At 43.4% G+C, this 27,346-nt stretch overlaps 1 protein-coding gene and 1 long non-coding RNA gene across 7 annotated transcripts; both read right to left on the bottom strand.

Annotated features, from left to right (window-relative positions):
- Nucleotides 1-122: 122 nt before the first annotated feature.
- NCBP3 (nuclear cap binding subunit 3) lies at nt 123-25,596 on the bottom strand. 6 transcript variants are annotated; one of them, XR_015148055.1, is made up of 14 exons: nt 25,397-25,596; nt 23,383-23,448; nt 21,380-21,485; nt 13,763-13,888; nt 11,570-11,698; nt 11,280-11,356; nt 10,742-10,887; nt 10,421-10,529; nt 7,748-7,847; nt 7,316-7,419; nt 5,196-5,481; nt 3,590-3,744; nt 2,097-2,258; nt 123-1,266 (listed from the first exon to the last, which is right to left on the bottom strand). XR_015148055.1 is itself a non-coding variant. In XM_086359582.1 (13 exons), exons 1-13 carry the CDS (start codon nt 25,571-25,573, stop codon nt 1,031-1,033), a joined length of 1,833 nt encoding a protein of 610 aa, XP_086215708.1. In that variant the 5' UTR covers nt 25,574-25,596; the 3' UTR covers nt 123-1,030. The 6 variants fall into 6 exon arrangements, 4 of the variants coding, with proteins under 4 accessions (XP_086215708.1, XP_086215709.1, XP_086215711.1 ...); XR_015148056.1 differs by having other exon boundaries at nt 10,421-10,511; XM_086359582.1 differs by lacking the exon at nt 10,742-10,887.
- On the bottom strand, nt 15,529-19,250 carry LOC147352271 (uncharacterized). The gene is made up of 2 exons (XR_015148067.1): nt 19,151-19,250; nt 15,529-15,907 (listed from the first exon to the last, which is right to left on the bottom strand). It is a non-coding gene; the product is annotated as an uncharacterized LOC147352271 (long non-coding RNA).
- Nucleotides 25,597-27,346: the final 1,750 nt, after the last annotated feature.

Below are 27,346 nucleotides of genomic sequence, written 5' to 3'. Positions count from 1 at the left end.
CAACAGGTTCCCATCTCAGGGGCAGGTTTTCCTGCTTTCACTGGCCAAAGAGGAACTTAAACTCTATGTATAACAGACAGACTCTACAGTTAGGATCCTTTAAAAATAATGAGACGCCTCTCTTTGCCTTCTTCCAAAGTATATAATATATATTTAACAGCACATAAGAAGACACCACTCGAGCTTCCCTGGAGGCCAACAGGAAGTATTTTCACATATAAAAATTAAAAATTTAAACTTTCAAATCATCAGTATTTTTTAAACATAATACAGACTTACAAATTTTCAACATTAACCCATGACCCCACCCCTAGCACGAAAATCCACCCCAAATCCAGAAGTCACAGTTTTTTGTTCCTAAAAACCCCACAGCACTGAACTTGATCTTCACTTCAAGCTGATTGCTAACGAGGCTCCTGACAGAGATCCCCGGGGAGGAACGAAGGGCGGTCGGCGCTGCAGCTCTGATCTACCCGGGCAGCACGGCTGCGCCTCTGAGGTCAGGTCCATGTGAGTAAGCCCCCACACTAGGATCCTGGAAGGGTGAGCTGGCAGCTTCCCTAGTCTTTTCCTCTCGAAGGCTGTCCGATAAGCACCTGGGAATTGACTTTTCTTGGAAAAAGGGTGCTGGTAAAGCTGTCAGGGCCAAGGCAATAGTGAGAAGTTCAGTTCTCTGCTCTTTGGATGAACTGTGTAAAACTTTTCTCTTAAAAGACACAATGTTAAAAATATTAAGAAAAAAATGTCTACAAAATCTGGAGGGCTGCCTTTTCCTCAATGGGTAAAGCTTGTGGGGTGGTGGGAAAAGAATCAAGGGCCCAGAATTGTAACTCTGCAGCAAAAAGATTAGATGGATGCCCTTCAAAACAGGTCACGTTTCCTAAGATGTCTTGCTGAACTAGCAAGAGCGGAGGGCGACTGCATGAGCAAGAGGGGAGGGGCGCCAACTCCCAAGGAGGGGGTCCTACTGTGCGCCCCGCCCTACGCAAGACTGTCAGGTTTCAGGGCGGCCGCCTCGGCCTCCAGGGCATCAGGACTCAGCCTCTGAGCCAGAGCTGCTTTCCCGACTGACTTCGATCTGGAGAGATGGCAAGTTATCTAAGCGGCTCTTCTTTTGGCGAGACTGTTCTTTCTCCTTAATCAGAGCCCCCCATGCCCTCTGCAGCTCCGAGTCGTCTTCCTCTGTGCCCGGCGCCCTGTGATCCCCTTTCTTCGTGTTCTTTTCTTTGGTCTTGGGTGCAGATCCTAAGCGAGTCCATAAGCTACCTGTGTGGGTGAGAAGGCATTTCAGCTCTGGCAGTTAATGCTGAGCAAGAGGGGCACTGCAATGCCTCACGTGCAGGGAACACTAGGGGAGGGGGGCTCTGGGGCACTTGCAACCAGGGAGCAGCCCTGGGCAGGTCCTCCCAGTTCCCTGCCGGCAGACAGGGAACTGGACCTGCTGGGAGATTCTCCCAGCTCGGGGATACGCACCCCCCACCAAAACCCCCACACCAGATACATCAGAATGAGCTGGGAGGCTGCCTGTGCTCCCTCTGCCCCTGTCTGCTGAGACAACCACCTGTGCACAACTTCCTTCTGTCAGGAGCGGGCCATTCCCAGGCCATCCCCACCTACAGCATGCTGCAAATTCACGGACCTGCTACCCTGTCAACTTTTGAGATTCTGCCAACTCTCCGTTCACTTTCTAAAATGTTAGTATTTGACAATAGACAAATACATAGAATTTGATAGGATAGCCACACGATAAGGCAATTAAAAGTTTTATTTATAAAGGCTATAACTTATATGGAAAAATGATCATGATAAAATGCTATATGAAAAAAGTACGATATGTATACGGACAAAGGTTGGAACAGCAGGGAACTAAAAAGTATTCGTGTTAATCACAAAGACTCAGGGGTGAGTCTTGTTTCCTGCTTTCTGTTTCCCACACTGTTACCGTTTTTGTTACGATGATTATAATGGAAGAGGGAAAAATAATTTATTTTTCTCCTGTGCTGCTTCTGTCCTGTATCAACAAAGGATTTCCATGCTGCGCCCATGGTCTCTACTCTTACCCAGTTCCCTCCCCATCAGTCCCCACTGTTACCAACCTGACTTCTTCTCTCGAGTATCAGAGTAGAGGCCTTTAACATCCTGCCTGGGAACACCCAGCCTACTATGCACATCAGAAAAGGGCTCTCTCCGAACAACTGGATTACTACCGAAAGCCTTTTCCGGAGAATATGGTCTTTTTCCTAATCGCTGGCGTATATCTAGAAAAAGAAAAAAGCACTGCTGTGACCACGTGACTATACTGTGTCATCTGTACTGCCAATCTGAGATCTTCCCGAGTGAGGACATGGGGCCCAGCACTACCAAGCTTCTAAAAGCCTTCCCTCTACACAGCCTGGATTCTCCCAGGAAAATTCAAGTGAGAACCCACAGGGGCTCGCAGCTGGGGGAAACCTTAGCTGACTGCTTCAGAAAGGAATTTTTGAGGCAGAATTGTCTTTTTTTTTTCTTCTTTAAATAGTAGAATCAAGAGCAAATAATTAACAAACAGTGCAGCTAATGAGAAATATTGCACGCTCCCTGAGGGCAGAAGCCCCATTCTTTGAACATATAAGAAGCCAGTCAATAAAGACTATTACATTGAACAATAAAGGTAATGAGACCGACAAAAAGCAAAGGATCAGGGGAAGCTGTCTCAAATCAAATCTGCCTTTCCTCCAACCCCTCCAGAATCTGCCAATCCTCTGGAGCTTTCTTATGCTAATAGCAACAACACAAACAGTCATGAGCAAGTCCCTGTGCTGGGCCTTCTCCCACCTCACTCTGCTCTCTGAGAACAGCACCCCCATCTTTCAGCCCCTCAGGCCTGAGCCCCATGGCTTCTTTCCCTTTCCTCCCAGTGCTGAGTCTTCCTCCTTTACAAGGCTGGACATTTTCATCAGAAGATCAGGTTGCTTCCCACCGCAAAGAACTCGGTTTGGTGACTGAGATCCTGTTTCCTCTCCGAGGCCTCACTCCACTGCCACCTGCTCTGAGACGCCTCCCACAACAGGCTTTCCCCCAAAAGACCCACTCCCCTCTTCGCTCCCACAGCCCACTGCTCATAGTGCCTACCGGGCCACTCACTCCATTCAGGTTCAGGAGGAATTACCTGAACATGTGCCCTTAGGCTGCTGCATCGGAGTCTATGATGAGCTGGCATCCCCTGGGAAGACTTATGACACCCCCAGTGCCTAGCCCGGGCACACGGTGGGTATGGCCTGCTATGTGCGTGTCTGCACATATAAACTCACCAGTTCAAATTCTTAACCATTTATACAATACTTCGACCTAATTTCTATTACCCTTATGTATACCAATGACATACAGAGTAAAATCACTGTTGGGACAAAAATATCAAAAGCTAATATTGCAAAAATCTGATTAAATTTCATGCCCTCAAGTTCCAGTGCCTAACCCAAAATTTAGAAGTGATGAATCCAGACAATTAAACTGGTCTCCAAATGACAGTGTTTTATTGAAGAGCCTCCCCTGTCTGCATTTGCTTCTGGAGCTCAGGACAGAGCCCAGGAACACAACCGAACAACAATACCTGTTTTAGTACTGCTGCCAGCCGGCCGTGGACGTGTGTGCTGACGTTTTTCATCTAACAAATGTCTGACATCTGCAAATTTCTCAGCTGGCAATTTGTTACCAATTCGGTTTTTTATATTGCTTGTGGATAAAGTATCTGCCCTCATGGAATTCCTTAAAAAAGAGAGGCAGGGGTACAGTAAAGCAGCTTGAACTGTGGGGCAACACTCACACAACCATCTCACATACTCTGGAAAAAAAGCAATTTAAGAAATCCAATCTAATACGGCCAACATTCACTTAATAACACCACACACCAGTAGTAATTTGCTCACAAAAGTCACGACCGGCTTGCCAAAGAGGCCAGTCGGGGTAAGCAGCTCCCCGAGGTTTCTGGGGTGGTTTCCACATGCAGTATCTGGGAGTGATCGCAAAGCACATAACTGTGCCTGCCCTTCTCCTGGGACACAGGCCTAAGTAGAGGCCTGCGAAGGACTGAAGGCCTCTGCTTCTCCGGGCTGTGAACTGGTTGTAGTCAAGATATAAGATAGCCTACAATCCCTTTCTTTAAAGGGAAGACCTCTCCCACTGTGTCAGGGCAAGGGCATTATTCTGGCAGCATTTGCCATTGGAAAGTTCTCTAAAAACTAAGGATGTGAACAAAGCCATACAAATCAACCAGCTTACAAGTTTCTTCTTCCCTTTTCCCAAACACACCATCAGGAACTCTTAAGAGAGCACCCTAGCCTCCAGCCCTCTGAGACATGCCTATGCTCTCTGCCTTCAGGAATCTGCTCAGCCCCACTAGTTATCAAAGAATGTACTTCTTTGTCCATGAATACCAAAAATCACAGTGATAATACCTAAGGTTGGTGAATATCTAGGTAACATGTGGTAATGTGAGTGGGTAAAATCTTTTAGGAAGGAAATTTAGCCATACCACATTTTAAAGCATGTGCATTGTTTTGCACAATAACTGGAATGTATCTAGTTAGTCCAACAGTAAGAAAACAGAAATCTACGGAAATCTCTGGTGGTCCAGTGGTTAAGACACTATGCTTTCACTGCTGAGGGCCCAGGTTCAATCCCTGGTCAGGGAACTAGGATCCTTCAAGCTGCAGGATGTGGACAAAAAAAAAAAAAACAGAAATCTAAACGTCCAACAGGAAGGGATTGGTTCAACAAATGATAACATTTGGAAACAGGGACTACATATAGTTGAAAAAAGAGCAAATGTCTCCACTATATTAAATGGAAAAAGCATATTTCAAAACAATATAAACAGTATAACTTTTGTACAAATGCATCTATAATTTCCCCATATGTTATATATACACGTAAAGCTGACAATAAAGTTATTTACCCAACTGCTAACAGTCACTCTCTTAGGGGAGGATGAGATTACAGGTGACTTCACCTTCTGTATCATTCATAGTTTTTATAACAAGGATCATTTCTTGTTCATTAAGAGGAAAAACCAGATGCTTTTACTCAAATTCTATAAAGGGCTGAAATTAGAACCGAAAAAAGTGATTACAAAATTAAGAGGTACTAAGAAGAAGTTAGTAATCGGATTTCAATCAAATTAAAAGCTAGCAGTGATAAAAAGAAAAGAATATTTTTACCTGATATTTTTCAACTGCGATTCCACCTCATCAGCATACATGGTCATTTTCATGCTCTTCTTTGGTGAAGGAGTGGAAATCATCTTCAGCTCCAGGTCATAGTCCATTTCATCAGAGTCTGAGCTGCTGGCGCTGGACCGCCTGGACGCGCTCCGCTCCCGGGTCTGCTTGAGGGCCGGGAGCTCCGCGTGGTACTCCACCACCACTCTGTCGTCGGCATCCATGTCCTGCTCCTCCTCCTCTTCTTCTTCCTCTTCAATAGGTTCCTCAGGAACATTCACTAGTCCTAAGGAATTTAACCAAAAATCATTATTAGTAAAAGCATGAATACTAACACCTGATCTTTTGTTCTGTATCAGTGACCTTTGTAGAAGATGAGATTCCCATCCTAAGAGTTTACTGGAGCACTGTCTCTAACAGTGCTGATCTGGTTACCATTCTGACCCCTACAACACATGAATATCTAGGTAAAGGATGGCCTAGCAGCCTGATGCAATTTTATAAAGTTATCTAAAATACAGACCCTCATCATTATTCACAGATTCTAGATTTATGAATCTGCCAATTTTATTTGTAATTCCACAACCAACACCCATGGCACTTTTGTGGTCATTTGTGGACATGCACAGGAGCCCCCAAAAATTGAGACACCAGCCATGCAAGTTCCCAGGTGCAGGGAAACAAGGTCTGTCCTGCCTTTCTGTTGCAGCGCTCAAACACTGTAAACAAGGGTCCTTTTTGCAGTCCATGAGTGCTACTTCTTAACACCTTTGTGATTTTTATTGACAATTTCCCTGTTTCAAACAGCCTCCGAGCAGAATTCCAAAGCTGTCTAGTGTTCCTAAATACAAGAAGGCTGTGATATGCCTTATGGAGACAACACATGTGTGAGACAGGCTTTGTTTGGGCCTGAGTTCCAGGGCTGCTGCCCTTGAGTTCAACGTTAATGAATCAACATGTATTAAATAAGGTGTCCTTAATCAGAAACATACATCAAATTAAGGTTCTATATTGATCAGTTGACAGAAAGTGTGATTAAGAGTCTCTGAATGGTTTTCAATGATCACGGTGACTTTACAGAACATAACCGCCATGAATAATGAAATGTGCCTTTAAAGGTCATGGAAAAATGCTTATAAATGGAAGAAGCACAATATAAAATATATGTCCACAACAGTTATATTTATTGTGAAAAGAGACAAATAGGAAAAATGTAAAATGAAATCAGTTCTTATCTTTTTGCTTTTTAATTGCTTTGATATGAATACTAAGATTATATGATAAAAATATCTTAAAGTAAGTGAAATTGGAAAAGCTTAACTGTCTAACAGAAAAGTATGTGCATTAAGATGTAGGTTTCAAATATCCAAGTTTGGGCATTGACATTAAATTAGAATGTATAGATTTCACCTCTGCCCGTCCCTACTACAAAGATAAAAGTGTATGCCTGTCACTCTGTGTTTGTGCTGACTTGGCTGGTCCTACAAAGTGTGTAGATTTTCACAGATCAGTTTCAACACAAAAACAAATCTCTATGAAACATAGTAAAAACAGTTCTTTAAGGATAAGCACCAAAAGAAAGAAAGCGGGGAAGAAAGGGAGATTTGAAGGGTGGGAAGGTGGGAGCCCCAGGGAGACAAAGGAACAGAAAAAGAAGAAAAGAAAAAAGACAAACAAAAACCAAAATGAAACCCGTGTTGTATCCCACTTCACTGCGGCATTCACGTGCAGAAGCCAATAAGCAGAGTACTAGACACAGCAGCTTATTTTCATCATCAGACAAAAGAACAATAAAATCAACTCGTCTGACAAAATAATTAAAAAATTTTTTCATGCAGCTTTTGTTATTAATTAGGAAAATTAGATTCCGTAGGAAAAGTTTTAATTTTTCCTACATTTTGCCTTTATTGTTAGAATAGCTTTTATAAAATCATTTGACCTCTTTGTATGGGCAATTTCAAATTAACTGTGACTTGACTTACTTTCCTATATGTTGGCAGAGGGTGAGGGCAAGGAAGAGAGGATGATAAAGTTTGGAACCTTAAAGGACTGTATTAAGGATAAAAATGTCATTTCGGGAGCCAAACATGTGTCTACCCAAGAGCTGAGCAGGCAACTACCGGAATGTCGGTGTTTATAGGACGTCAGGCCAACGTCGTCCCCAATCAGGGCTCTCTTCTTAATAACATCCCGCTGAATGCGACGGGAATGGTATCTCCGCTTCCTGCAACATCGCCAAAATAAGCACAGAATCAAAAACCAAGAGGAAGGGCCTCGACGTCCACTAGTTAATGTCAACTACACCCTAACGCGACGTTAGGTGCTGACACAGAGACATGTCGCATGAAACTGAAACTCAGCATTCTCACACCATTTACCACAGTTAAAAGCCTTGAGCGCTTTCTTCTTGTCTTCCTCATGTCCATCCACACACGGTGCTGACAGTCCACTGCAGAATACCCGCTGAAGAATACCAACTAATGTAGATCCCTGAAGGATTATGAAAAGCTTAAGTACTATATAAACTGTTGTATTTAAGGTTTTGGACTCACCAAGAGTTACTAAGGATTCCTTTCATGCCTCCGTAATTTGGATTCCCATATTTCATGTAATACTGACTTCTCCTTGCTGCTCCAAGTTCCTTTTTGTCATCTAAAAATTAATTACAACAGTTACCAAGGACTCCCTGCGAGTGTGAAGGCAATGCTAAATGGGTTTGAACAAACAGAATGTTTTCATAGCTGGGATCAGATCAGCACACTCTGCCTACAGAAGAGAAAGATGCACTACGACCACTCTGAGTCCTCCTAAAGCAGTGCAGTGTCGAGAGGGGGGAGCAAAACTCAGAGACGAATGACGTTAAGCTGCTGCCGGGGAGCTGACTTCAAAGAGAAAATGCCAGCAACAATAACAACAACAACAACGCAATTCCCAAGAAGCGAAAGAGAGTGTAGGTTATCACCAGTGTTCAGGAATCAAAAAGGCTTTTAGAAGAGGTGGCACTTTCATTGCCCTCCGAAAGATGACACTCGTTTCTGAACGACACACACTAGTAACACAGAATCAGGGTCCAAGAAACAGATTATACATAGGTCCATGTATTTGGTAAACCATGCACTCAAGTAAGCAAAAGGAGAACAGATCCCATTTATCAAGGTAAAATGCCAGTTAACAGGCAGAAAAGGTGCTCAGTGAACACACATATCTTCACAATATAAAGGCCTCTTGACAACTCCATGGGCACGCACTCACTACAAAAGATGAGTACCGACGAGAGTGCACCCAGTGCTCCAGGTAAACCTAGAGGCATAAACCAGAATGTGCACCCTACGAAAAACACGCCCACCAGCGCCTTGGAGAAACGGCTGGTTCCAGATTTGGGACTAGGAAAGTACAAGTTGAGACTGGCAAACCAAGATGGCGCCTTGTGCCATAATTGCAAGAAAGTACTCAAAGAATTACGCAGGCGTGTCAAAAGAACAGTGTGAAGAGGCTCTACTGATAAGATCCAAAATAACCTGTGAATCCAAATAATGACAGAAGGAATGATAGCCCACTGAATAAAACTCCACGAATCTAAACTAATATAAACAAGTAAATGCATTTTTAAAAAAACAGGTAAATACATCAATAAATGGGTAAAAAGGGAAAGCTCCCCCTTACAGTTAAGTGCCAACTAGTAAATGAGAGAGTTAAAAAATCATCAATGGATCTAAAGCTCCTGTATGGCAATCTGATGAGGAACAGGCTATTTACATAGCCTCAAAGCATCTCTCCACAAAACTCCAAATTATAAATGGAAAAAGTAACTTTACAGTGAGAAACCTGGCGACTGTCACCTTAACCAGGAGATAATGGTTAGCATCCCCAGGAAGGGGACAAATAAATGCAATGTGCCTCCTGATACGACACACTGAGAATGACACAATCTCTGTGGTGTAAGCACACAACTCGAATTTAATTACAAGGAGACATCAAACAAACCAAAACTAAGGGGCAGCTTACAAAATAATGAGCCTGTTCTCTTTAAAAATGTCTCAGTCAAGGAAAACACAGCAGAGGAGTGGCTCCACATTCAGGGACACTGAGGGAACACGGCAGACTGAAACGCCCAGTCCTGGAGTGGACCCTAGTGTAGCACGGAAGGAGTACCAAGAATAACCCAAATTTACTTGACAATCATCATCGTCGCTGTCGTCGTCATCATCAAAGACTGCCCACATACTGCACTCGATGTGTGCCAGGCAGTTTTAATGCACACTGCGGGGGTCCTGGTAAAATCTGAACACAGACTATGAACTGGATAACAGAATGGCACTAATGTTAAATTTCCTAATTTTGATGACTGTGTAAAACAAAGTCCTTGTTCTTCAGAAATACTTACTAAAGTATTCAGGGGTGAAGGGTTGTCATTTCCAATAACTCTCAATTGACTCAAAACCACTCCTCCCACATTATTAATGCATATCAAAATCACTGTGCATAAAAGGCCTTATGAATTATTAATAGGCTTTTAATTTAATTCTTCTGAGAATTAGAGCTGAAAGGTACTATTAGCAACATCTAGGAAGACACTGCCGTGATACATGAAATTTTTAAAATTTTTCATAGTTCAGATGATAAATTGGCTGAAAAGCATATGGGGCAAACCAGCTTTAACAGAAAATAACTTACTTTAGCCAGATATCACAAAAGTATACAAATAGCTATTATCCACTTTCAGTGTCTGAAATTCCAACTCAGGCAGCAAGTCATCGATTTTGTTAAGTGTAGAATGTTACAGTTTGAAGGATCTTTGAGATTACTTGGTCTAAGTTCCAATTCAAAAGAGAAGGCGTCACTTAATAAATATCACTTCATTAAAAATAAAAGTCAGGGGCTTCCCTGGTGGCTCAGTGGTAAAGAATCCGCCTGCCAATGCAGAAGATACGGTTTAGATTCCTGATACAGGAAGATCCCACATGCCAAGGAACAACTGAGTCCCTGCATCACTACTACTGAGCCTGTGCTCTGGAACCCAGAAGCCACGACCACTGAGCCCATACACCACAGCTACTGAAGCCTGGGCACCCTAGAGCCTGTGCTTTGCAACATGAGAAGCCACCGCAATGAGGAGCCCCCACTGGCCAAAACTAGAGAAAAGCCCGAGCAGCAAGGAAGACCCAGCACAACCAAAAATAAACAAATAAAATTATTTTTTAAAATCAATACCAATTATCATTTACCTTTTGTAGCAAATCTCATGAATAACCTATTTCCTTTAGCAAGCTTGTTAGCTGGACGAAGATCGTTTCTCAGCAGCGACTCTTCTTCTACCTGCGACAACGTGTCCAACTTAAGAAAAAAAGAGCATTTTCGATATAAAAATTAAAGCCTTTTTTCATGTTCATTCAGTAGCAAAGATACCATGGATTAAGGAAGCAATCTACTTTTAATAAAACCCATAAGCATCACAGCACCAGTTCCTCTGCAGAATGTCTAAGTCAGAGGTCTTCCCTGACCACCTTGTCTAAAAGAATCATCTCCATCATTGACTATCCGCTTACCCTTCTTTACTTTTCTTCATAGCACTCATCACTTCCTGACATTACATTACATATCTGCGTATCTGTGTATTGTCTGTCTTCCCCACTAGAATGTAGGCTCCAACAGGGCAAGGACTTTGTTTTGCTTGACGCTATATCCCCAGCACCTAGAATTTGGTATATAGTAGGCACTTAATAAATAATTTAAAAATGAATACACTTTAATATTTCCAACAATAGTACATATGCCATATGCCATTAGGAGATACACCATTACTTGCTATTCCTTAATTTTACTGATTAGATAGCACTGCAAAGTCTTTCTCAATAAAACCATTTCCTTTCATACAGAAGTGTGAATACTAAGGTCTCAAGATGAATCGTTCATTACACCCACAAGAACTTAAAAGGCGAAGAGCCTGGGCCCCCCTCAGGGGGTTCGATGGTGCTAGTCAGCGGAAGAACACAACGTCCTATCCTAAGCCTTAACGCTCAGGTATCAAGGCTGTAGGCAGCTGTTTACAGGGAAACCTCACAGACACCTGTGCCCTCTACTGACCTCTACATCACTTGTGGTCTCATCTTCAACTTCTCCTTCTTCAGCCTCATCGTCATCAGAACTGTCTTCCTGCTTGTCTAAAATGGAATGTGAGGGACAAGATGAATCTTCACTCCATCTCACATACATTAAAAGTCTAACACTGTCTCCTCCTCTTTATTAATGATCCAAAGCATCATAGCTTGTTTCAGAAATAACTGGCAATGAGATACTACGTTAACACTGCACAGAATTCAAATTGTAAAGAATAGGACCTTCAGCCCCAAAGTTCCTCCTCTGTAGTCAGTTACCTTTTTTACTTTTCTCAGATGACTTTTCCTCATTGGCATCCTTGCTTCTTATCTTATCCAGGGCTGGCAGAGAACTCATATTGATAAGGGCTCTCGTGGCCGTCATTTCATCCAACCAAACCACATTACCTAAAATGAGATGTAAAATAACACATCACATCCAAGTGATTAAGTTTCCTGACAGCAGAGACTACATTATATTCACTGCTACAGTATCATTCAGCTACGGACTGGCATCAATAAATGTACAGACCAACCAATGAAAGAAGTATAGAATCTGGTAGTAAAAAACTTCTTTAATAAGATTAGCCTAGAGAAGTACTCCAAACTGGGTCCCGCAAAATACTGGTCAGGTACTCCATGAAAAAAAGTCCTATATATTAAAAATGCCTGGCATACAGGAAGTGTTATACGTAAGTGCTAGCAGTTTCTGATGACGATGATGAAAATGTCAAACAAATGTCCTTTATCCTTTATTCTTCTGCCCCTCACATGGAAGCCCTCTGCTCTTCCTTGTCATCCAGACATGCTACATGATGTTTCCCTACTGTAAAGTGTGGGTGATGAGGGCACCCATGGCATATATAGAATGGAGGAGTGACAGCTACTTGGCTTTGCAGCAACCAATTTATTTTGCTCCTTTAAGAGAATTTAGCAAGAAAAAGGTCTTGAGAAGATCAACTTTAAAGCAGCATTTCTCAAACTTAAGCTACCCCTGTATCTCAGTTTGGGAAATGAAGGTCTAAAGATTCTCATTTTTTGTTAATAACATGCTACATTGTTGTTGCTGTTATTTAGTCACTAAGCCATATCTGAATTTTTTGTGACCCCATGGACTGTCACCTGCCAGGCTCCTCTGTCCATGGGATTTCCCAGGCAAGAATACTGGAGTGGGTTGCCATTTTCTTCCCCAGGGGATCTTCCAGACTCAAGGGATCAAACTTGGGTCCCTTGCACTGGCAGGTAGATTCTTTACCATAGTCACCAGGGAAGCCCAATATGATACATGGTCTTGAGCAAGTAATTTCCCCCGTTTCTGATGTACATGAGGGAGTGAGCTGGACAACGCTAAGGGTCCCTCTAACATTGCTTAGATAGATAGTTTTAATTAGTTAAATCAGCTGTTAGCAAATCTAGCCCATGACCCATTATTCATTCATTCATCCATCATCCATCCATTTATCTACTTATATTTGTACTTTATTTATTTAGTTATAAGTAACATACAATAAACTATACACCTGCCAACTGTTTTTGCAAACAAAGTTTTACAGAAAACAGCCAGGCTCATTCAATTATATGGTCTATGGCTGTTTTCATGCTACAATGGCAGAGCTGGGTAGATTCCACAGAGAATATATATGGTCTGCAAAGCTTACAATATCTTTTATCCGGTCTTTTATTTTTATTAAAAAAAAAAGTTTGCCAACCCCTGATCTGGATGGTCTAAGTTAAGCAAACAGAAAAAAGGAGAAAAATCTTTTAACTCAGTCATGTTTCTTCTTTTGGTGATTTAACATCTAAAGAAAGCAGCCAGAAAAACTGGGAAAACCAGGTCAGCATGCTGGCAGAAAATGATGCTAGACTAGAAGTGAGTCAGGACCAGAAGCCAGCAGAGTGGGTACCGAAGGTCAGACTAGACTTGAGAGTAGGAACACAAGTCAGAAATCACAGTTAGCTCACAAGCGGAACAGCCCCAGATTAGAACCAGCAGATGAAGCTCGAGAGAACACAGACCAGAGCAAGCAGAGGTGAGAGGTCTGGCACAGCGTCAGAGGGCTCTGGTCTATTTCCAGGTCAGAGACAGCACTCTGAAAAGCTGTTGCAATGACAAAGCTGAAAGCCCTGACAGGGCAGCCCCAAGTCTATGCAGTTGGACTCACGCCTTTGCTGGGAAACTGTGGGTGTCAGGAGGGGTCACAATTGTGTACCTGGATTCAGATGCCAGCAACCAACCTCCCAGCGGCCTGACCACCACCCCTGAGCTGCCTCGGAACACTTATGGAAAATGATATGGCAGGCTGGCTAATGTACAAGGACTCTGGTTCTCATCAGTGGGAAATTTTTCTCTCCTGGGCTGAAGGCAGAGGTTAGACATAGTCTGGCCACAATCGTTCACCATTTGAGATGGCAAGAATTCTTTTAAAATCATATATGAAAGCATATTCAACAGAACACTTTGGGGGTACTTACAGGAGGTATCATCCAACCACTCGATGTGAGCTGGAGGATATTCTTTAAAATAGGAAAAGACATCCTGGGTGCTCATCTCATCTACTCCGCAAATGTAGATTGTCTCCAGTCTCACTTTGGGGATTGCTAGGAAAACAGGACACAGAAAAGATGAGAGGATTTTCCCACCTGCTGCTGCACAGCCCACCAGCACCCCTTTATGACAGTTCAGATAACACGGTTAAAGAGAAATACACTGGGACTTCCCCAGCAGTCCAGTGGTTAGGACTCTGTGCTTCCACTCCAGAGGGTACAGGTCCCATCTCTGGCCAGGGAACTAAGATCCCACATGTCACATGGCACAAAAAAAAAAAAAAAAAAGAATATGCTGAAAGAGATGACAATTATTTCAAGAGAAAATAAGACTTGACAGCAAGGCAAACTTTAAGTTTTTATCACACAACAAGAGCATTAAACAAATGACTTAATTCAGAATGGGCTTATTAGGCTGAGAAAGATTAAACAAGTGGTGCTTATAATATACACGATACCTTCTCCTCAAAATGACCTGTAGTAATTAAAGGAATATCAAATGCGACAGGATTATACACTGAACTTGATAAACTGATTCTAATATTTTTTAAAGGTATGTCAAAGAGAAATGTGTATTAGTCCAGACAATTCTGAAAAGAAGAAGAGACACTGCCCTTGGATGTAAAGCAAAGTCTGAAACTGGAGTAAAGAAATCCTACAAACCAGTAAGAAAATGACAGTCCCAAACAGAAATGGGCAAAGAACAGGAGCAGGCAATTCACACACAAAGAAAGAGGAAAGGCCAATAAACACGTCAAGAGATGGTTGGCCTTACTACTAATCAGGAAAATCCATCTTAAGACAAGGTATCAGTTTCCACTGACCAGATGTTTAACTTAAGTCTTTTAGTATCGGTTAGTGGCAGAATGAGACACGGCCTCTGCTGGTGGAAAGTGTGAACTGGCACAGCCACTCTGAAGGGCAACTCAGAGTACCTATTACAAATGAATTAATAGGCTTAGGAGTTCTCTTCAGTATGTGTCCTAACACATGGGTTCACAGAGTGGCTCACACAGAGATGTTCGTTGCAGCACTATTTTAATAACCCAGTAGCTATCAAAGTAATAAATTATGGCTTATCCATATCAAATGAATCAGGGTTTATCCATATGATAGTCAAAGGACAGTAAGCAAGCAGTTAAAAACAAAGAGATAATTTATCACATACCATGGAAAGATTCTAAGACAGATTACTGAGTGAAAAAAAAGAGGCAGAAAAATACATACATTAAAAAAAAGATAAATATCACCAATTATTTTCTAAAGGTACATATTTATTTACACAAATATCTAGAAAAAAAAGGCTGGAATAATTCAGTCCACACTGATAATAGCTCTTACCTCTAGGAAGGAAGAAAGGTTGAAGGCTGTGGTTAAAAGGAATCCCAGCATTACCAGAACTGTGTGTTAACTTTACATTATTTAATCTTTTTAATTGTGAAATACATCACAAAGAAAAGATCATCAAAATATACATCAACAAATGTATCAAAAAATACATCAACAAAGAAAAGATATTTTTAAAAATACCTTAGATCCACCACCTAGCTTTATGCTTAAATTCCTATAACAATTCGAGGCAAATAAAATGCTGCATATAATGCCAGGCCCTGTGTAAGCTCTCTGTATCCCTTCTCTCCCCAGCTTCTCCAAAGCAGTTCTGTCAAGAATTCAACATCCACGACTCTTAAGGATGCTTTTATATGTCATATATTTTATTTAAAACAAACCCAAAATACACGTGAACATTTCCAGATAAAAATTCCTTTTTTTTTTTTTGTCATTTTGAAGAGTACAAGATAGGTTTAATGGGAGCCCATTCAATGTGGCCAGAATAAATTGGGTAAGTATTGTTCTGCCAACTCAGATTCATGAAGACAGAGATATCAAGATTTATTAATCCTAGCACTAATCCTTATTAGTGCCCAGCAGTACAACAATGAGCAGAAGGACTTCTCTGGTGGTCCAGGAGCTAAGACTCCACGCTCCCAATGCAGTGGGGCAGGACTGATCCCTGGGCAGGGAATTAGATCCCACATGCCTCAATAAGCGTTTGCATGGTACAGCTAAGACCTGGAATAGTCAAACAAATACGTAAGTAAATACTAAAAAAAAAAAAAGAAACATGAGCAGAGACCCAAGTGAGATGGAAGCCACACTGGCCATGCAGAGTGACTCTAACATGCAGGGTGGGAAACTGAAGGGGTAGCCCGGGGAACCTCCTCAGTTCTTGAAACTAAGTGGCATGATTTTGGAAGAAAAGAATCCTATGAGAAGTAAAGAGCTGGTTCTGAAGAAGGTAACAAACAACAAGGAGAGCTCCTGGTGAAGGCAGAGGAAACAGACTACGGAGCGAGAGAAGAAAATCTTGGAGATGCTGATATGAAGAAGGACTAATCATACATGAGACAAGCTCAAGAAACGATGGAAGCCTGCCAAAGCAGAATGTCCACACTTCGTCACCTTGCTGACAACATCACTGCTTAAAATAAAACAAAGCAACAAAGACGGCACCTAGACTCAGGCCCAGCTGACGAGCGAGGACTAACTGCTGAGGTGCCAGTAAACAGATGGACCGGGGGATGGAACTGGGTATTCACCAAGTGCCGACTGCAAGCAAGGGGGTGAGGGAGTCATCCTCCCTTCCAACAGGGAAGACCCCAATTACTGACAGGTAGCAGTACAAAAAGGGCTCCTTGGTGGCTCAGACGGTCAAGAATCTGCCTGCAGTGCGGGAGACCCGGATTCGATCCCTGGGTTGGGCAGATCCCCTGGAGGAGGGCATGTGGCAACCCACCCAGTACTCTTGCCTGGGGAATTCCCATGGACAAGAGCCTGGCAGGCTACATTCCGTGGGGTCACAAAGAGTCAGACATGACTGAGCAACTAAGCACAGTACACAAAACTCAAGTTTTTAGGAAAGCAGATTTCTGAAAATCCAAAGAAGTAGTAGTCAGTCCAAGCCTAAGATCAGAAGGATCAAAAAACCTGGAAGACACTAAATACAGTAACTCAGAGTATGAGAGGTGATCCCAAGAAAAGAGAAAGCAGCAAAGCTTAGCTGAGCATGACCTGCAAAGAACATGCATGGGAGATGGATAAAGGACAAATTAACAAATATAAGAGAATAGATGTAAGAATCTGAAAAACTTTGTCAGGCTCTAAAACAACATACGAAGTGCCGATGACAGACTGTCAAGTGAAGAGAAAGAAAGCGGCATGACTACAAAGGGGAAAACAAAAATAAAGTCCACACTCGGGAAAGATTAGAAGGAAATCCACAAAATGCTGACAATGACTGGGTTTGGGTGGTAGACTGTGGGCAACTTCTCTTCTTACTTCATTCTCCAAATGTTCTTTGGTGGACATGAACTGTCTAACATCTAAAGAAGAAAAGGTTATAGTCCAGAGCCAACAGGCTCAACAAAAATGCTGATGGTTGGTTTTATTTACAAGTGTTTGGAGCAACACTGCTTTGGGAAGATGATGCAGGAAAAAGGGCAGGACTGTTGATCAATTTTGCTACAGTACTAACGGACAGCAGCAGCTATCATTAAGGAAGAACCAAAACCAAGACAGGTGACAAGGGTTTTAGAAATAGTCTTTTTTTTAAAATCTTTTGGCCTCGCCCTGTGGCATATGGGATCTTAGTTCCCTGACGAGGGATCGAACCCATGTTCCCTGCATTGGCAACAGAGTCTTAATCGCTGGACTGACAGGGACGTCCCCAAGGAATAGTTTTAATAGATTCAAACCCTCTAGTTTAGAGTTATACCCCACTGTACTGACTAAAACACGAAGCAGTGATTTCACAATCGGGTAATAATCTCTTAAGATTATTGCAGGGAAGGAGCAAGGTACCTTAAATCCTTGAGGACTAATCCCATACTGACTTTCATAAAAGAAGAAAAGAGAAATTCCCAAACAGATCAAAAAGACTGTCATTCTCAGAAATTTTTAAAATACACCTTAGACAGAATCTCTGATCCCTTAAGAAACCAAGTCTTTTTCATAGGAAATGATAAGCCAAGCAGCAACCCAGCTGACCTCTTCTCTTTCCTGACTGGATTAGCAGGCCAAGAAATTCAAAGAAGACCACAGATGGTGTTCTACCTCAAGTTTATTAAGGCACGTAATCTAGATCCCCATGACAATAAAATAAGAGATGGGCCAGAAAATAGAATAAGACTACCATTCATGGATCTCTGTGTCATGGCATGATATGGGATTATCCTGTTTGACATTTACCAACAACTGGATGAACATGCAGAAGCCATATCAAAGGTAGGAGCATAGCTAAAATGCCGAAGGGCAGAATTAAAATGAACATAACTCCACAGGTTGAAACGGAGTCTTGAAATCATGATGGAACTTAATCAGGATAAAGAAAAAGGCAAGTTTTTTAAGGACACAATGAGGAAGACTCTTTCGACAGGTGCAGTTCCTGGGGGAAAGAACGGGTGCTCTGGCTGACTAGAAGATGACTACTATGAAGTGGTCAGTACAGAGACCATGGTCAGAGTCCTGCCAAGCACTCCACAAATCCAACCAAATCTGGAATCTGCACCTCACCCGGTGAAGCACAGCAAGAAACTGAGCAGGCTCTAAAGGAGGGAGACCAGAAAGTCTTGTCACATGAGAGTCCAGGGAACAGGCTGTCCATTCCTTCACCTGAAGAGTTACTGTGTGAATGAGGAAATGACTTCATGTTGTTCTAAGTGTTATGCAGTAACTAACAGATAGAAATTACTAGAAAGCAATTTCTTTTCAACATGAAGATGTATCCAAAAACAAGACTGACCGCTTCATAAATAGCTATCATGCCACCACTAGGAACTGTTCAGGCAGAGGCCACAGACCGCTGGGAACTTTGCCTAAAGGCCTGCAGCACCAGGCCAGATATGGGACCCAGGTGACTCCTAAGGTCCCTCAGCCATGAGGGCATTGACCTTGGAGATAAAAAGATCCAAGCTGCTTAACACCCAGTCACTCAAGAGTAGCAGGGCATTCAGTACAGACTGGTCTAGCACACTGCATCCCTGAAACTAGCAGAGACGTCAGGAACACGGGCTTCAGTCAGACCAGCCTTCTAAGTCAGCCTTGCTACTTACTCCCCGTGGGACCCTGGGCAAGTTTCTCAACCTCTCAGCATCTTCCTTTCCCCACCAGTAAAACAGAAATGATAACGCTTTCCCTGCAATGGGGTTGCTGAAAGGGTACATTAACCACACAGCAGAGTGACTGGCATGTGGGGAGCACTTATAGAATGGTATATTTCATCACTATTGATATTAAGAAGAAGAAATAACCCGGTACCTTACTGTGGCTGCAGGAATCGAGATGTTTATTCCAATGTCCCCATTCTCACAAGAGGCTGGGCCACTTAAATGGCTGTCTGGAAGATGGAGAATGCCAGATAATAATAATAACTAACATTTACTATGTGCCAGGCACCACTCTAGGAATCCTAACATTTTGTTAGAACCTCCCAACAACCCTGTAAGAACTAAGTTAACCTGACTTTACAGATGAAGATACTGAGGTTCTTAGAGGCTAAATAACTTGCCTAAGATCACAGAGTTAGAAGGTGACAAGTCAAGATTTGAATACAGTCAGTCAGGCTTCAGAATCCACGCTCTTAGGGTACAGTTAACCCTGACTGTACAACAGAATTACCAGGGGAGATGAAAAAACAGGAACTCTGAGATTTATCCAAACCTACCCCCTACTCTAATTTAAATTGATCTGGGAAAGGCAGCAGGGTTCTCTGGAGTTCAAGAACACAGTCTGAAGCCATGCTGCCTTCTGGGCCAAAAACAGGTTGTAACGAGCCACTGATAGTCCAGGGAGATCTACAGTCTTTTATGAGTATCTTCAGAATCAAGATTGTTTTTCAAAAAGCTTTTAAATTAAAATTTAACCCCAAAAGAAGAGATCCTATTCAGGAGGGTATCATACTCCCATTTTATAAACAAAGAGAATGAGACCTAAAAAATTTCACTAACTCACCCACATTCACTAAAGAACTGAGACTGGATCCCAGGAGGGCTCTGGCTCAGAAGAACCCCAGCACAGGTGGGAAGAGAGACTGACGTGGGTAATCAGGGATGCTGCAGAGGGAATGACATCTGAACCAGACAAAGTGTGGGACAAGGAAAGACAAATCAGCAGGGTGACAGGCATGAACGAGATCAGAGGCAAGATGTCACATGGAATGCGCCCAGGACTAGAAGTAAACAGGCATGATGTGAAACCACGGTGCTCTCAAGGTGGAGCTGTGGGAGAGGCCTGACGTCTGTGTGGGTCCAGTGTGCAGGCACATGGACGACCAGCTGCACGGCTGGCCCTGGCCTTCACAGGACTTTTCCTGAAACAGCCAGCCACTCGAGCAGGTGCCTGGAAACCTAGCCTGTGAGGCAAGCAAGGTCATGTTTCCAAATTGAACACGATGCAGAATAAAAACAGTGAAGTAGCATCCAGAGTTGAGCTACTCTGAGCACTGGGAAGGACCGAGGAGGCCTGGGTCTCTGCTATCATGTCATACACTGTAAGGCAACAGAGCACAACAGTTAAGAGTGAGGCTTTAGAATCAGATAACCTGGGTTCTAATCCTGACTCCACTTTTACCAGTTGTGTAAACCTGCGCATTTATTTAATTTCTTTGAGCCTGTTTCCTTCTTTGTAAAATAGGGATAAAAATATATTCCTTGTGGGGTTGTTGTGAGAAATGAGTACGAAACAAATACGTAATGTGCTAATTAACACAGTGCCTCATAAGATAGCAAGTTCCCGACAAATAGCAGCTATTCTTTCATTCATTCCTCAGGTTTTTATCAAATAGGCAAACCTAGAGAAACTCACACAGCAGAGCACAGACCTTTAACGTGCATTCAGATGGCTGCCTATGAAGCCCTTTGCCAAGTCTCAAATTTGCAAATACAACAAAGGGAGATCATTTGCATTTATGGAATAATAAACATGGCTGTGAACTCTCTAAAAGGGAAGCAATAATTTTCCCTTCTATTTATAAACTGTCTTCAAAAACTGGGATAGGTTATTATATTGAAGAATTCAGGGTGAGTTTCAGGAAGCAAAATACTTAACCTTAATAAAACACAAAAATAAAGTAAAATCACAAACCTGTATCAACAGACGTATTAACGGTATCCCTCCCCAATCGGACTCCTCTAAAAGAGTCTCACTGTGATACATTCCTGCTACATTTAAAGGCAAAGGAAAGTGAACACTTCTACAATAAAGCAGAAAAAGAGTAAGAGTCAGTCCCACAGAGCCACAGTTCTAATCGCCGATCTGCCACCAACTCCATGATGTTCTCTGGGGCTCCTTAGACAGTCTCCTGAAAGTTCGGACACAGCCAAATGAATACACACACACACACACACAACACTGAGACACAGCTAATGCAGCTCATCGTTAACAGGCCACCTCAGAAGTGGCAAATTCACAAGTTCCATGTGAGGTGAGGCCAGAAGCACAAGGCCGTGGCAAGGAAACTGTGGAAAACAACCCCCAGACACCCTGTACCTTTCTTCATCATGTCTCGGTCCAAGGCTACATTTCTTTGGGCAAGATTTACTTCTGATCGAAAATGGAAGCGCTTGGCTCGCTGTTCCTTCTTTTCAATCGCTTCCTAGAAGGTGCAGAAAAAAAGCCAAAGAAGTGAAATGTGGAGGAGAGTTAAATCACAAACATCAAATGATACACCAGCGACAAGCAACTCAGAAGGTGTAAACGACACTGTGCCTTGCCTCATTTTTGCAATGAACAGGGTATTGGCGATGACTGGGAGAGTGGACACTACCAACGCTGCAATCTGTCATCATCTCTAGGATGACTCAGTGCCTATCAATGTATCTGTGCAGAAACTGAGGCACAAAAAAGTTACAATGTTTGCCAGGGGCACTTCAGCTGGTAAGGGGCAGATTTTCTCGGCGCTATTTCTAGAAGCCCCACCACCACCCCCATTTCACATCGTCTGTGTGCATGGTAATCACACCTATCACGTTATGTCTGCCTGAGCAGTCCACTCCCTAAAGCTTTTTCTGTGTTTAAAAATAACACTGAAGCCAAGAAACTCTCTCCTTTATTCTAAACTTGTGTCCACAGAATTGCCAGTTTTCATCTTGAAGTGACAAGAAGCACTGATGCTTTCTGAAAAACCAAATAATCAGCTTCCTAATTTTTTTTTTTTCCCGAGAGCTAAAATATACCCAGGTCCAACTGTGGGTTTCTGATAGCTCTTTGGAACCTTCACTAATTGTATATTGACTTTGCCACACTAATTGAAGGTCTGACTATAGAAAGCTTCTGGGGATTGGTAAGGCAGCAACACTTCTGTTATTTCCCAATAGTTATGTTAATTTTCTCCACTGAAGTCTTCCCATTGGAAACAACTGGTTTATCTTCCTTTGGTAACAACCAAAGTACCAATTCTTGGCTACCACCCTTTCCCCCATATATTTGTTTCAAATAATGGTAAATTGTGTAGGCTTAAGAACAGGATTGCATACTGCTTTTTCAGTTTCAGTAAGAAAACACCTTCACTTCATTCTATTTTCCTGTCAAAAAAGATGATCAGTTCTTTCTTTTTGCCTTTAAGCAATTTGAGACAGATTGAGACCCAGATAAAACACAAAAAAGCAAGCATGACATACTTATTTTTGCTTTCATACATCCAATATAGTAACACAGTGTTATTTATTCAGAGTTTTAATTCAACTCTTTAAATGGCACACATTAAAATCAGAAGGAATGTTTAAGCTGAATATCAACACCAATTAAAGCAACAAATAAGTACTGATTATAAGGAAAATAATATGTCTGGTTCTGTGAAGAGCTGCAATGAAGCTGATAATCTAGTAACAGCAATCACCAGATAAAAGGCAATACTCCCAGGCAGTGAAAACAGTTCAGTCTGCTTGGCCTTCAAAGTTTAGCCACATATTCATGAAAGCCTATTTTTCTAGGCCTCAATCAGTGAGGAATAAAGACATTTACTAAAGGCCTACTATGTGCCAGACACTTTTATGCTTTGCTTCATTTAAAGTGGAAACAGTTTACACATTTTTTTAAAAATGGATAGGGACATCCGCCTGCCAATGCAGGGGACCCAGGTTCTAGCCCTGGTCGGGGAACTAAGATCCCACATGCTGTGGGGGAACTAAGATCCCACATGCTGTGGGGCAACTAAGCCTGTGCTCGGCATCAAAAGACCCCACATGCCACAACTAAGGCATGACACAGCCAGATACATATGTATGGAAAAGGAACAAACAGAACTTTTTCTTGGACATGGTTAAGCACAGGCGTCTAGTTACTTTATCTTCTTATGGATTCAAGAACACACAAACGCTGCCTGAATGTTCTCAGGCATCACTGTGAAACACAAAATATAAACTTACAGAGGCTTAATCCAACAACGACAAAAAAAGTGGTAAGGAATAACTGCTGCTCTACAAGTCCTAGGGACTTGCTCATTAAGTTCAACCGCTTCTCAAAATGAATCAATGAATCACGGTGTATCTTACCTTGGAGGTGACATCAATTCCGGTGATGAAGCTGCCAGCCTTGTTTTCATATCTTCTGCTTGTGTCCTAACACGAAGGGGATGGGTGAGAAATGCTAACAGGCAACTGAGGACAAGCACATGATAAACAACAGCCTGACAACCCATTCCTTCTGGACAGTCTTCCTTTCAGCAATCTGTTCCCCACCCTGACAACCCTTTATTATGAGGAAGCCTGTCCCAGCGACTCCATGGTAGCAATCAACCACTCTACCAAGAAGCTTTTTCTAAATCAGAGCCTGTCCACAACCTAAAGTAATTCCATCTACTGAAGGTATCCGTGTAAATGAAAATCCAAAGGCATTCATGAGAAATACCCAAGATGAGGTACAGTCACTCATCTCCCCAGCTCAGACTGGACAAATTCATTGTGCCAGGCCACCAGATGGGGCACAAGTCTTCACTGAAACGCAGAAAGTCCAGGCTCACCTCGACCTTCTGGGGGAAACGCTACACTGTGCAATGAAAACACAATGAGACTCTGCAGCCGGGGGACTCAAATCACAGCTCTAAGGTTCACTGGTTACAGGACACTGTACAAGTCCCCTGGCTTCTCTGGACCTGGGTTTCTTCTGTGGCATCTGCCTACCTTTCTGATCTCTTTTACTGCTCTTCTACTTGTGCTATAGAACTTTCTGTTTCTCCAATAAATCAATCTTGTTCTCATCTCAGAGCCTCTGGGTTTACTAAGTTGCCCCTGCTGGGAACAAACTCTTCCAGATCTGCACATGGGTAGCTCCTTTCTGTCACTTAGGGTCCAGCTGAAATGTCGCTATCCAGAGGACTTTCCTGGTGATCTTGTGGCATTCTGCTTCCTGCTCTCCACAGCTTCCCTCTGCACTCTTCCATCCCATTAACATGTTTTATTTTCTCCACAGCATTCACCACTATGGGAAATTATTAGTTAACCTGTGGCCCCCAACTGGAACATAAACTCCAGGACAGAGTCTGACCTTGATCAAGCGGCTAGGACTGTGCCTGCCACAAAGTGTGGGGATGCAACAGTACAGGTCCAACGGAATGAATGAAGGGATGACATCTACTTCACAACTTCCGTGATATTTAAATGATAACATGTAAACCACTATGTTAACTTTGTTGCCAGAGTCATTATAATTTACAATCTGTAGTGCTCCTACATTTTTTAAAAAACCTTCTTCCATAATTTCAGTTTAAATGCAACACTTGCAGACATGGTAAAAAAGTGGACGAGGTCAGATGAGAAATTAAGTACCAATACTGGAGAGGAGCCACGCAGGCCTGAGATCAGCCCTAAGAACCGGACATCAGACCACCAAAGGACAAGCAAAACACCTCTCGTCATTCCTACTGTGACAGAAGAGAGGGACCAAGGACCACTGCTGGCTCGCTGATGTTCTGATTCCACGAAGGGTGAGATGCTGGAGGCACGGTGTAGCAGTGAAGGCGCGCGGGGACGAGATGACCCTCAAGTCACAACAGAAACACTGAGTTTCTGCAGCTGACAAGCCCAGCCCTCTCGAGGGAAACCGCGGGTGCTCTGTTTAACAAACACCAGCTAAACCGGAGCAGGATGCCAGCGCCCCGCTCCCCGACAGTTCCTTCTTGGCCGCTCCAGGTTGTGTCCCCGCCCGGGGGGGCTCCCTCTTTATCTCAAACTGCACCCCCCAGACAAGCCCTACCCCTCCTCACTCGCCCTCTTGCACAGAACGGCTCGGAGAGGCAGCGAAGGGGGTGATCTCAACTACCCCCCCAATCTCTCCGACCCCTCCTCCTCAAGCCCCCTTAACACCCATTTCCGGGCGCCCGGGCGTCCTTTCTCTCGCTCCCCCGTCTCTGCTCCAGTCTGGCGCCCCCGCCCCCAGGGCGCTCGCCCCGGTGCCCCCTTCCCCAGACTTCCCCCCGGCCCCGGCCGCCTCCCGCCTCCCCTTCCGGCTTGCTCGGGCGCGGGACACTCGCTCTGCGACCTCCTCCTCGCCCCCGCCCCCCGCCCGTACCGGGATCAGTTCCTTCAGCGAGCGCCGAACCGGCACGACCTCCAGTTCGCCCTCCTCCACCTCCATGGGCTCCGGTTCGCCTCGGTCCAAACCCGTTTCAGGAGACGGGAGCCCCAAGGCCGGCCCCGCTGGGGCCTCCGCCTTCACCGACACTCGCAGGCCCCGTACGGCCGCCATCGCCGCCCGCCGGCCGCACCACTGAGAGCCCGCCCGGCACACTGCGGGCTAGAGCGTCGCTGCTACTGGCCGCGGAGCAGCCGCCGCTACCTAGAGCGTCGCCTTCTGCGGTCAGAAAGCCTTCTTAGGCTCCGGCGTCCCCTGGTGGCAGGAGGGACGCAGGGCCGGTTGGAGCTGTATCTGGTGAAGAAGAGGCGGGACCGACTGGGAAACCGGGGCAGGGCCTGATGTAGAGGACGGTCCCTGAGCTGACTGCCTAGTGCAGTCTGGGCTTAGAAAATAGCTACACCCTCTCTTGATGAGGGTGAAAGAGGAGAGTGAAAAAGATTATGGCATCCTGTTCCATCATTTCATGCAAATAGATGGAGAAAAAATTGGAAACAGTGACAGGTTTTATTTTCTTGGCCTCCAAAATCACTGCGGATTGTGACTGCAAGCCACGAAATTAAAAGACGCTTGCTCCTTGGAAGAAAAGCTATGACAAACCTAAACAGGTATTAAAAAGCAGAGACATCACTTTGCCAACAAAGGTCCATCTAGTCAAAGTTATGGTTTTTCCAGTAGTCATGTATAGATGTGAGAGTTGGACTATAAAGAAGGCTAAGTGCCAAAGAAGTGATGCTTTTGAACTGTGGTGCTGAAGACTCTTGAGAGTCCCTTGGACTGCACGGAGATCAAAGCAGTCAATCCTAAAGGAAATCAACCCTGAATATTCATTGGAAGGACTGATGCTGAAGCTGAAATTCCAATACTTTGGCCACCTGATGCGAAGAGCCGACTCATTAGAAAAGACCGTGATGCTGGGAAAGGTTGAAGGCAGGAGGAGAAGGGGACGACAGAGGACAAGATGGTTGGATGGCATCACCGACTCAGTGGACATGAGTTTAAGCAAGCTCCAGGAGATGGTGAAGGACAGGGAAGCCTGGCATGCTGCAGTCCATGGGTTTGCAAAGAGGTGGACACAACTGATCGACTGAACAACAATGATTATATAACCTCTCCCTACTTACCAGGGAAGGGGGCACAGTTCTTGAGGTGCGAGCCTGCTGTGTTCCCCCTTTGCCTGGAAAAGTAACAAAGCTACTCTATTCCTCTCAAAGAAAGAAAGAATAATTATAACAAGACAGAGGTGTTAGCTCCTGTTACAATGGCAATCTTACTGCAATACAAATATATCAGATCAACATCATGCACACCTTAAACCTATACAATGGTATATGCCAATTTTATCTTAATTTCTAAAATAATTTAAAGAATTGTAAATCATCTAGACGCTGAAAGGATTATGCACTGAGTCCAGTAAAAAAAAGAGAAGTGATTGCCAAGCACTGGGGGAGATGGCGATGAGGGGAGGTGGTGGTGGTGAGGGAGGGATAAACAAGTAGAATACAAGGAATTCTTAGGGCAGTGAAACTATTCTGTATTTAACTGTAATGGTGGATGCATGACATACATTTTTCAAAACTCATAGAACGTGCAAATCAAAAAGTGAACCGCACAGTAAACTGTGGACTTTAGCTAATAATAGCGTATTGATATTAGCTCATCTGTTATAACAAATGTACCACATTAAGGCAAGATTACTAGCACGGGAAATTGGGTCAGGGCGGGGGTGAGAGGGTATATGGGACTATATACTTTCTACTCAATTTCTCTGTCAATCTCAAACTGTTTCAAAAAATAAAGTCTGTTTGTTAAAACAACAACAAAACCTTGACACCCAGATTACATCCCAGACCAATTAAATCAGAATCTCTAGGGGTGGATGATTTT

Source organism: Bos grunniens, chromosome 19 (genome assembly GCF_055505025.1).
Source record: "Bos grunniens cultivar Pamir isolate PY7600 chromosome 19, Bosgru_T2T1.0, whole genome shotgun sequence".
Lineage (NCBI taxonomy): Eukaryota > Metazoa > Chordata > Mammalia > Artiodactyla > Bovidae > Bos > Bos grunniens.
This window is presented reverse-complemented; position numbering and strand designations above follow the sequence as displayed.

Coding starts and splice junctions, on each gene's coding strand:
- NCBP3 (XM_086359582.1), bottom strand. CDS start 25,573: ATGGCGGCCGTACGGGGCCTGCGAGTGTCGGTGAAGGCGGAGGCCCCA. Junction 23,449..25,396: donor CGCTGAAGGAACTGATCCCG/GTACGGGCGGGG, acceptor CCTTCGTGTTAG/GACACAAGCAGAAGATATGA. Junction 13,889..21,379: donor CCGAGACATGATGAAGAAAG/GTACAGGGTGTC, acceptor CTGTTTTCCTAG/CAATCCCCAAAGTGAGACTG.